The sequence below is a fragment of the Pleurodeles waltl genome, chromosome 11 (assembly GCF_031143425.1).
Source record: "Pleurodeles waltl isolate 20211129_DDA chromosome 11, aPleWal1.hap1.20221129, whole genome shotgun sequence".
NCBI lineage: Eukaryota > Metazoa > Chordata > Amphibia > Caudata > Salamandridae > Pleurodeles > Pleurodeles waltl.
In genome coordinates, this window is record NC_090450.1 from 335,994,672 (window position 1) to 336,006,916 (window position 12,245).

The 12,245-nt window shown below is 43.4% G+C and overlaps 1 protein-coding gene across 3 annotated transcripts in view; it reads right to left on the minus strand.

Moving 5' to 3' along the window:
- Positions 1–12,245, minus strand: part of D2HGDH (D-2-hydroxyglutarate dehydrogenase) — a 914,182-nt gene that overhangs the window by 760,990 nt on the left and 140,947 nt on the right. For all 3 annotated transcript variants that reach the window (XM_069213619.1, XM_069213618.1, XM_069213620.1), the window contains one exon: positions 7,895–8,304. In XM_069213619.1, the coding sequence (XP_069069720.1) occupies positions 7,895–8,297 (403 nt within the window). In that variant the 5' untranslated portion in view covers positions 8,298–8,304. The remainder of the gene's footprint in view (positions 1–7,894; positions 8,305–12,245) is intronic.

A 12,245-nucleotide genomic window follows, 5' to 3' on the forward strand; every position in this document is an offset into this window, starting at 1 on the left:
CACGTCCGAACCCGATGGCGGAAAGAAAACAATCTAAGATGGAGTCGATGCCCAAAACGCAATGGAGCCGAAAGGGAGGAGTCACTCGGTCCTGTGACTCGAAAATACTTCTTCGAAGAAAAAACAACTTGCAACACTCCGAGCCCAACACTAGATGGCAGGAACAGTGCACAGCATGTGTATCTGCAGCTACACATGCCATCGAACATATATATGTATATATATATATATATATACACATATACACACACACATGCATAATCAAGTTAATTAAGAATTAAAATGCATCCCCATGGGGGGTCGAATCTATCATCATCCTTGCCAGCATCAAGCCGGGGAGCCCTGACTGAGACGGGAGAACCCTCCCCAATGGAATCTGATATGATTTGGCAGTGCGTCCACCCACAAAATGAGCTCTTCTGCATCAGTGAACAGTTCTCCCTTCTTTATATACCTTAAATTACCTCAAGAGGAAGATTCTAGCAATTGACCCCTCCATTCCGTTCAAATGCTGGCTGTACTTGGTCTGTGTCGAAAACACGCAAAAGAACTGGCCAGGCCCCAATGCGCATTCCAGAGACAGAGATGTACCTTTCTCTGCTGTAAATATTCTCATCCTGGTACACTCTTATCACCTCCGCATCTCCCCCAATATGTTACCTTCTCTGGTGAGAAGAGCGAAAACACATTCAGTGTAGAAAACAAGCTTGGTGTGGAAAAATACCTATGCCACCAATGTGACGGCATCTGAGGCTAAGCGGTCAAGATGGAGTTGGTGGTCAAATACAGATAGCATTACAGGGGTGGGGGCGGAAATAGGCACCCAAGAAAACAGCCTCTTACAGTTGACCTTGGTCTTTGAAAGCACAGCACACGTAACCAGAGAAGAACATGATTCACAGCCCTTTTCACATAAACGGACTGGTGCTACTGAAAACATCCATCACTCTGGTCAAATGCTCCTAGCCTAAGAAAAAAGTAGTCCCTAAGCAGATGCTACAGTGGCACAAGTGGAAGGGTACAAGTAGTGGGACCATGCTGCAGGAGAGTGTACAACACAAGAAAAGGTGGGACAAGAAGAAGGAAGTATTGACCACTAGCAAGCTAGGATTTGTAAGGAAACTGAAACAAACCAATGAAAAAGCAGAGAGGTAGACAGATTCTTTGCTGTTATAGTGTCTCGAGGAACAAATTACTCTGTAGTTGGCACTGTTGGTTAAGGGCATCCTCGAAATGAGGATGTGCCTAGGCATTTCAACTGTAATAGCACTGAGGAAAGTTAGCATGTTTTCAGCAGAGAAGTGAAGGGAATTTATCAGTGTATTCAAGCTCTCCTGTCATGCAAGCATGTCTGGCCCTCACACCGCCAACCACTTAAAAAATACACTGTCTTCTGTGCAGGTTAATGTAGCCCTACAACATTTAAGAAAACGTGGAAGCATGGCAAGAACACTATAACTCCTCCTGCACACGTGGACTGCTTTGCCTTTACTAGCGCTGTATCTTGAAATCAAGTAAAGAAATGCTGAGACAACAGATGAATAGGTGGGCATCTATATAGCTCCTTTCACATCTTTTGCAGCTTTCAATCCAACCTGATCAGAATTCCTGGCCAACAAATGGGTTAAAGGTAGCAGCTCTTATTAATATACCACATGGATTATACCCATCATATCGTGCTCATCACATACTGGTGCAGGCACAATCTCAGTGTGACACAAGGAGCATGCTAAGTGAGGTATTCTGCAACATTTGACAAACAATTTCAGTTGTCTACATTAAACTTATTCTCTTACACAAATTTGCTTTAAAACTGGCAATTCAGTATTGTATCACAGTGGTGGAGAAAGAGCAAAAAAAGCAAGCCTTAAAAGGACAAAGGTTGACCCACGAGACCCTGACTCATTTATGAAAGGTAAACCTGATAACAACAACATTATTCTTAAAATGTTCTCTGAAGTGGTAGAACTATCACAAAGCACCTTGATTAATACCAACATCATGCAACAGGATACTGCTGGTCTTCGCTCACAATTCAAACAAATGCCTGAGAGAATATCAAATACTGAAAGCAGAATAAGCAATCTAGAAGACAACGCTTAAAGGATGGAGAAAGCCTTAAGCACCACAAAAACAAAGTCTTACACCATGCAGAAAATAATAGCTGAATTGGACGATAGAAAGTGAAGACACATTTTTACGTATTTTTGGGATTCCTGAAGATGCAGAGGATCAAGAAGGTTTGTGCAGCTTTTTCTTAGAAAACTAGATTCGAAAAAACACAGGCATTGTATTCTTCCAGGATTTCGAACTCGAAATAGCACACCATGGGCCTGATTACCACCTTGGCGGATGGGCTACTCCATCACATCCCGTCCGCGTATTACAAGTTCTATTATATCCTACGAAACTTGTAAAACGGCGGGTGGGATATCCGATACTTTTGTGATGGAGTAGCCCATCCGCCAAGGTGGTCGTAATCAGGTCCCACGTCTCGAATCACTCTTATCAAAGACCATCACCCCTGCATCTTCTAGACCTAGTGTATGTGAGCCAATAAGGTACTGACAAATGGATTATATGAGGAAGCAGAAATTCATCTCCTGGCAGGGTATACAGATCAGCATCATGCAACATTACTCCAAAGACAGTGTCCAAACCCAGAAAGGTTCTTTGCACTAAGACCTAAGCTTCGTTTTTTAATATACCTTTTTCCTTTGCAGCCCCAGCTTGCTTCAAAATTATATACAAAGGCATACCACAAATGTTTAGTGACTATAAATGCCTAATGTCATTTTTTGAGAACATAAGTGAATCAGAAATGGACACATCAAGTTTGAAAGCTGTTGGATAAGGTGGGCGGTGATAGCTTTCAAGCTTTCCCAGCATCTCTTCTAAGAAACCAGGTTGCTTAGGTTAAAGTTGTTTTGACTTCTATTGGTAAAATCTCTACAAATGCAACGTATAAGTGTACCAGTGCTTAATTTGTGCTTTTTGTTTCTGATGCGGAGCACCAGCACTTATTTTTGAGGGTGGGCGCTTATTTTTCTGCCTCAAGCATTTACTGCGAGCAAAAGACACATATGGGAAAGATGGAGGAAGAGAAAAACGAAAAAGCGTCACAATGGGAGAAAGCAGACAGCTGCAAGAGTGAACTGAAGGGGCAGGGAGTGGCTTTAAATAGATTGAAGAGGCCCGAGATGGCTTCAGGATTACGCTGCCTCAGTATTACATGTTTGCACATTTATTTGTAGCAGCCCACGTGTTTAAGAGAACTTTGGGCACCAGCACATTTTTATATACAAATTAAGCACTGGAGTGTACTACTGTAGTGCCTACTACTTTCATCCTGTGAATTGCTCACATACACATACTGATTACCTAAGAATACATTACTAACTTTTCAGCTTCTGCTAAGTCCTTCTAAGCCTAAAGGAAATGTAATATTTTAGCTAACACATAAGAGCCTAGCGTGACTTATTACCTTAATTGGTTGGACAATATAGTGCCACTATCTGGGACGCTAACAACAGGTATTGCTTTAGGCACAGATATTTCTGCAGGCATTGTTGTTTGCCAGTCCAATTGCTTTTAAATCCCAAACCTAAAATATTAAGAATTTGAATTAATGTTGTATGTTATATTGTTTCACACAGGTTATGATATACATGTGTTTATTTATTTGCTGTGCGTTTTTCAGCAGGTTGTTCTGTGACTCCTGTAAGGAGGTGGAGATCATTTGGTACTAATATCTGCACAGGTAAATGTTGTACATCAAGGCCCTGATTATGACTTACTGCCCAACGAAGCTATGCAGTCAGAAAACCGCCAGTGCAGTGACTTGACCAAGAGGGCTATTACGAGTTTCCTCCTTGGCTGGCGGGGGGAAAGAGAGTTTGCACATGCCGGCCCAGCGTGAAACAACCCATATTATTGGCATCAACTCGTAATAGAGTCGGCAGCAATGTTGCAGTGCGTCGGGTACAGCAGCACCCATCGCGCTTTTCACTGTCTGACAAGCAGACAATGAAAAGCGCAACAAGGCTGGCCATGGGGGCCCATGCACTGCCCAGGCCAAGTGCATGGGCCCCAATGGGGCCCCCTGTGCCCCATCTCCGCCAGCTTTTACATGGCGTGCAACCGCCATGCACGGAGGTGACTCGCAATCCCCAAGGCAGCGCTGCTTGCAGTGCTGCCCTGACGCATTGAGACTACTGGCACCTCTAGGCCGTCGGAGGGCAAAAAAGCAGTGGTGCCGTCGATCTGTCCGTGACACGTTCACCATGGTCATAATGTGGAGGCCGGACTGCCGCATTGGCAGCGGTCTGACCGACGTCGCGAGTCTGGCGGTCTAAGGACCGCCAGACTCATAATGAGGGCCCAAGTATTTAATATTTTTCATGTGGAATAAGTGGGTCTACTGGATGACTCGGACTGGCAAGAGATTTGTATGGCACCTTGTACCTTAGCAATCTCCGTAAGACTAAGGCTCATTAAATTCAAATATCTTCACCAGGCCTACCTCACACCCCTTCGCCTCTGGAAGGTCAGGACATATTCGTCGCCTAAATGTCTTTGTTGCCTGAAGCCCGTAGGGAATTTCTACCAGAAAGTTGGGTCTCTCCGGTCTTCAGCCAGTACTGGTCACAAATAATTACTGCTCTGTTCCATATAGTGGGTTCACACATCCAAGTCAACCCCATAATAGTGATACTGGGGATTTTAGGAGACATGAAGGGCCCCCCGTTGGAATAGAACAGTGGTGGGTCTGGGCACGTTTCTGGCCAAACGTGACATTGCTAAACACTGGAGATCCCACAGGGCGCCACCCCTCTCGAGTTGGAGCAGGAGCATTGACCGGTGCACTAAACAAGAAGAAATACTATAAAGCACATTGCTGCCCACCCAATTATGACAAGGTTTGGAGTAAATGGTGGGCTTATCATAACACAGATGGGTAAAGTGGATAAGAGAAACTGTGATTGCTGGGGACTTGGAGCCAGATGTATGAATCTGGCCCATTGCAATTCGGTAATTGCGATTTTTAAGCAATAGCAATTACCGACTCGCAAAGGGCCATGTATCACATTTGCGAGTCGGTAATTGCGATTTCTTAAAAATCGCAAATGCAATTACCGAATCGCAAATTGCGATACTGGCCCCATTCGCAGCTATAGGCCTGTTGGCCCATAGCTGCGAATTTTTTGCATTTCCTAAATTGCGATTTCTGAAACAGAAATCGCAATTTGGGAAATGCAAAGGGCCAGGGTGCTGGGGGGCTAAGGCCCCCTCTCCTGCACCCCAATTGTTTTTTTTGCACATGTAAAATACACACATGCCAATAGGGCATGTGTGCTTTACATATTTAATTTAAAAATGCAGTTGTACTGCATTTTTAAGTTTTGCACCAGGTTACCACCTGGTTGCAGGTCATGGTATTTTGCAAGTGCAAAATACCATTCTGCGAAAAATCGCAATTTGCGATTTTTTGCAGAATTGCTTTGCGACCTGGATTTTGTGAATCGCAAATTGCGATTCGCAAAATCCAGGTCGCAACGCAGATGATACATCTGGCCCTTGGTCCCCAAAGGGCCATGGTGGGAGAGCTGTTTTTGAAACAAATTGTATCCTTTATGCTTTCGATAGAGAGTCAAATTATAAATGTCAAAACTTTATAAGGTTTTGCTACCAAAAATATTTGTCATGTGGGAAGTTCATTTACAACAATATTCTGTTTGCTCTTTCTGTAACTAGATTCTTTTGTTGACTGGCAAGAATTACTCAACCTTCAGTGACACCCACTGTAGGAGTGTTCAGATTTAGGAACAGCCTTCAATATGTCTAAATCAAAACAAGAGGACTTATCCAACCCTTTGGCATGATTGGAGATAGTGAACCTAGCCATCGTATCCAGGCTTTTTCAAATCAGTCATGTATCCAAACTGCCTTGTCAGACACTGCACCAGAGGATGATCTTTCACCCAGTCACATCTAGCACTGCTACCAATCAACAATCCTAAGGCTGCATGCACAGGATTCAATAAAAAACAGACATGCTTACCCTTATGATCTAGTCAAACTGATTCACTTCCCAAAACAAGTCTAATTTTCATTCATACCTACTCTTGCACATAACAACCAATCAGATGTTGACACAGCTAGCACATACGCTCAGTATATCTGATCCAGTTTGCTAGTTCATTTTCATTTGCAGGGTTATTCAGTATGATGCTTTGGAAATTTTGTATTTGTCCTCAAGAATGAATGAACCCAGTTGCTCTGTGTCCAGTGAGTAGTGTACAAGTACCCGATTATTGGGCACTGGCCCACCCCTACTCAAAATCTCACCTTTGTCAAATAACACAACTAAAGCCTTACAGATCCTGAGAGCAAAATGTGACATAAATTACACAGGGGAACTATGGTCTATTCACATCAGAAAGCCATTAAACGCCATTACTCTAACTGCCAAACTCAATGGCTTTTTATTAATTTGAGAATCTTGATTTGCTGTGATAAATTAATATTAGATTTACTGTGTCAAAATCCATTTTCATGATTATGCTTCAATTTGTAAGCACTAGTCTATACTAGGCTATTTCTTGAAATGTTAAAACTATAATCGTTTTTTTCTAATCAGGCAGCTCCCCTCCGCGCCCGTCTGCAGTCTCTGTATGGGCTACTCTATATATTTGATAGAGTCAAGATAAAGAGATAACTCATCTGTCAGGAGACTTGCACAGCCACCAGTGGATAGTAACAAGCTCCCCGTGTATAATTGCAGTCATATTGTTAGGTATGGAATCCATGATGGGCTCTCTGGCTCTATGATACTCAAAGATAAAGTGAGGCCTGTTGTTGAACAATTCATAGCCCCCATGAACCGCGTTCATTGTTCTTCACTTTGCTTGCTCGGAACGTAGTTATGATGCAAGGCTTACCACAAAGACAGCACCATGGTGTACTCATGCATGCTAGCTTGAGCAAACGATCCAGGCATCTGTCTTCCGGTGCACATGTTGTTTTTGTGAAAAGAAAGTCTCCTGATCAGTATGGAGCACGTGTAGGCCGATATTTTGTAATCGCTGTGACTATTTTAGTTTGTCTGACCTTATGTACAAATATTATGAAACTGTAAATGGAAATCACGGTTGTAATGTTTGAGAATTTGACCACATGGCGAATGCTATTTGGATCAGACATGAAACGCCTGGTTATGCCTTTGTGGTTTGAGAGAATAAAAGATTGTATGTAAGTTCCACAATTTGGACTCTCAAACTTGGCTTTGCCAATCAGAGTCTCTGTGTCATGTTAAAATACATTTTCTTTTTTACTTTCCTTGCTGAGCTCCTGTCCTTGATTTTTCTCAAGTTTTGAAGCTTCTACATCCACAGACTGCAGCAACTTCTTTTCAAGGGTTTATACTCAAAACAGAATCTTCACACAAAAAGCATATCTCAACCATGTGAATGCCAATGAGCTTCACTCATTTAAACCTTTAATATTTATCTCTTCCCTGCAAGGTCAGAAAAGATAAATAAAACATGATCTAGTTGAAGCTCCATGTCTAAGCCATTACCAGCCAGCCATTAAAAAGACATTTATTCAAAGCAAGCTTGGTAATTGACTAACGCTTGCACAATGCATGGAGGGTGGTGGAAAGTGGTGATCACAACTTAGGGCTGACCTATTGGATCATTCATGACAATATTCAGTAATGTGATGTTTTCCGTTTAACCAAATGCCCATGTAAAACACAGGTCTAGGTTTCAATTAAGCATGTATTAGCTTTGGATGGAGCGGTAAAGAACAGGACTGTTTGGATCAAAGGAGGAAATCTGGTAGCTGTTGTACAGGAGAAGTGGCATGCCACTCTAGTAGACATTGTACCTACCTTGCACTGATTTCAGCCAGTCTACATTGAAGGGTTTCAGGAGATCAGGGTCGGTGACAACTCTCCCTGGCAAAAGTTGACTGAAGAACTCCAGGTCCTGATCTGTCACCTCTGAGAATGGCAGTCTCTGCACCCCATAGTGTTTGGCAGTAAATGACACCTTTACAGCAGGAAAAGGCGGTGTGCAGCACAAACCTTGCATTTTGGGAGAACTGAGGAACAGTAGTTTGTTTGATCTATGAGAAGAGGCCATGGTCCACTCTAATCGTTTCTTCTGGCTGAGGACGCTCATGAATCCTCTCTTAACAGATAATGTTCTGAAACCGCAGCTTGTCATTTCCCTCTTTGATGAAATCCAGGGGCTCCAGACAGAAAAACGATGTAGAAGAGAGAAGCTGGCCATAGCTGACCTGAAATTTTAAAAGAAACATCATTAACATATCAACATTTTTGGACTGAATGCTTGTGAATTAAGGGTGTCTATGGCAGTACTGGACAGTGAAGACCTACATGACCGCTAAGGAGGTATAGCATGGGCAACAGCAGTGCCTATGTATCCCAGGAGTAGAAACTGCATGGGCTACAGTAGTACTCCTAGACTTGTGCTGTAGGACCAATGTGGCTTGAGCCTGCCCTTGAGGGTAAGACATGATCAATCTCTGTGAGCATCAAATACATTTATTTTAATTTAAAACCTCAAACAATAGAAGAAGATTCTAGTCTGAGGCCTCGTGAGACATTGTGTCATCACCTTAGTGTTGCACTTAGAGCTGGACAATGTGATCAGGACAGGTAAGATTAGAATTTCGGGAGTGTCTCGCTTTCTAAGGAAGGAAGGAAGGAAGAGGATGTGAACTGTCTGTTTTTTTAAATTATTTCCATTGGGTTTTATTTTATACACAACAGAATATTATATAGCCATCAGATTATCGTCAACACTGCTGACAACTGAATACAAACAACAGTGCCACTTCACATTTAGCACAGTACCAGAATATTATGAACTTAATATCAACAAACAAAACTATTGTGTCACAAATATTGTTTACGAAAATATATCTCCAGTGGAGGTAATAATAGAAAATATCCACCCACTGAGATTATATTTTTATAAACTATACATATAGTACATACCATTTATGTCAGATGACATTTTCTCCAACTATTTTCTGACCTGCGACCATTAACATGTGTTATACCGCAACTTTAAAACTTTCATCACTTCAAAGAAGAACTGTGAGTTTGTCACAGTAGTATTTCAAGTCAATCTGCAATCGTAAATCCAGGATTCCCACACATTCTCAGATTTAATAAAGCATCCTCGACTGCTGTATGTAGCCCCCTCTGCCTTCATACGCCAGTCCATGTTTTTACACCAATGAACTATCAATGAAGCATCAAATGTACCTATTTTTGGACAATATCCCGCAGCGCTACTAAAACAAGATGTAGTATAATATTTCAAGCTCTCCAGATCACCCCATATTTCATGTAGAGCAAATCACTGTGACAATGTTCAGGGAGTGCCCACCACTAGAAACAAATCTTCAATAAAGTAACCCTCACAGAAGTGCTGCAGCTTACAACACTGCCAATCATTCCCTATTTCCCACACCCCATTAACACACGCTGGTGTGTTGGAATGTTCAAATGATTGTATTTTGAACTCAATCATCAAAGGGTTGTACTGATGGGAACTTCTCTAACATATTAAAGTGCCTCCGACAATCTTCATAATACAGTTCTTCCACATCACTTTCGCATCTAGTTCTCAATTTAGCATGAGTTTTATAAGTCAAAGGGGCCACATCTGAATTCATATGCTCGTCAGTAAATGATTCTCTGTGGAAGTGGATTCAAGCATTCTCCCTTTAGTGGGACATAACTCGAAAATGCATGATACACCTGGATATATCTGATGTGTAATTTGGGCTTCAATAACTCGTATACATGATGCACCCGGCCAAACAATAGCACCATGTTTGTTCCTTAATTCCTAAATACCTATGAGATAGACCTGTTGAAATGGTGCAGAGCACTAATCGCCTGTACAGAGCTACCAATCCATGGAGGGGTTATTTGGAAACATCATCCTCCCTTCCCTTTTCGCTAATCACTTCCTTCTATGCTTTTACCACTACCCTGGTCGGTGACTGCAGGTTAGTAAGTGAATTTCTCCTTGTATATACAGAGAAAATCCTTTGCTTTCCATTTTATGTCTCTTCAACTGCAATGTCTGCTTCTCTGAACATTGGAAACCTGTTTATTGATTAATGCTAAAGGAGCAGCTAGGCAACATCTACGAATATTAGGAAGGGAAATCCACAATTATATCCCACAGTAAGGATGTGTCTAGGAGGGCCCTCCCATAGGAAGATTTGGAGAACTGCCTCCAATTATATAAAACTGATATTGGGGAGCAAATACAGAGCTTTCTGCAGTATTTAACCCCCTGGGTGCCCAGGATGTAACTGTTATGTCCTTGATTGCACCGCTCGGGTGCAGAGGACGTAACCGTTATGTCCTGCTATGGGCCCTCGGGGGAGCGCTAGGGCCAAGCACCCCCCTCCCCTGGGCAGGGATGGAAGGGAAATCGTTTTCTCTTCCACCCAACACCCCCAGACCCTTCTGTGGTGTCTGATGATGGCAAATTTGTGTTAGGTCATATTTGCCCCCCTTGGGGGCAGATCGACCTATTGTAATTAGGCCGATCTGCCCCCGGGGGGTGGCAGAAACCTCTACGCACAGGGATCTTTTTTTTTTTTTTTTTTAAGAGGTGGGGAGTGCCCCCCTAGGCAAGGGTCGGTCCCCTGGTGGACGATTTTATTTTAGGCCATTTCTGCCCGCCCCCACCGACCCCCCGGGGGCAGATCGGCCTATTTTTATTATGCCAATCTGCCCCCTGGGGCAGAAACCACTAAGCACCAGGGATTTTATTTTGCGCCAATCTCACACAAGGGGAGCAACCCCTTATGTAAGGGTCGCTCCCCTGGGGAGGCAATTTATTTTAGGCCATCTCTGCCCCCCTTTGGGGCAAATCGGCCTATTTCTATTAGGCCAATCTGCAACTGGGGGCGGGGCAGAAACCACTTAGACACCAGGGATTGGTATGTGTGTGTTTTGTTTGGGGGGTGCAGCCCCTTGGGCAAGAGTCGCTCTCCATGGGGGCACTGTAGGAGGCTGGCCTGGTTTGCAGTTGGTACCACAGGTATTTACACCTTATACCAGGTCCAGTTATCCCTTATTAGTGAAATGTAGTCAGTGTCTAGAAGCCAGACTGTCTAGAGGTAGCTGTAGGCAGAGCAGCCAAGGCTGAACTAGGAGACATACAAAGCTATTGCAATACCACTGTAGTGACACAGAACTCACAAACATGAAAGACAATACTCAGTGTTACCAAAAATAAAGGTACTTTATTTTAGTGACACAAGGCCAAAAATACTTTGGAGACTATACTCCCTTAGGAGGTAAGTAACTTACACAATATATGTACTAGTAACCAAAAACAGGTAAGTAAACAGTCAGAAAATAGTGCAAATAGTGAAAATCACCATAGGTTGCAACAAGCCTAGGGGTGAACACAAACCATATACTAAAATATTGGAATGCAAAAGTGGGTTTACCACCTAGGCAAGTGTAGTGTGTAGAGAGGGGCTGGAAGTGTAAGAAAACACCAAAGGTAATTAAAATACCCCACCCCGGAGCCCAGGAAAAGAGGAGTAAAACACAGCAAGTTTCCTAGAACCCACTAGAAGTCGGGGTTGAAGACAGTGCAAGAATCAGAAGAGACTGGAAGACAGCAACAATGGATTCCTGGACCTGAAGACCTGTGGAAGAAGGGGACAAAGTCCAAGAAGCACTGAAGAGTCCAGGAAGAACAGGAGCCCCTGCTAATTCGGATGAAGGTGCAAACGGAGAACCACCGGTGAGAAAACAAAGTCAGTCCTGCACCATAGAAGATAGATGCGGGTTCTTGGTTGGAGCAGCAGATGTCCCATGCCCGATGGATGAATGCAGTATGGTTTGCGTCGCTGGATTCCGCCAACAAGCCTTGGTAAAAGCACAATTTGCGTTTTGTGAAAAATGGCACTGCCCAGGCCCAGAAAGGACCAGGTCAACTCTACCCAGGAGGGGGAGACAGAGGGGGCTCTCAGCAACTCAGAGAACCCTCAGAAGACCAGGCAGCGTGCACAGGAGTCCCACAGAATGGGGACAAAGGAGTTGCAAATAGCATTCGTTACAGCACTACACAAAGAGATTCCACACCGCCGGAGAACAACTCAGGGAGCTGAGCGTCACAGGATAGAGTGCTGGGGACCTAGGCTAGGCTGTGCACAAAGGAATTCTTGGA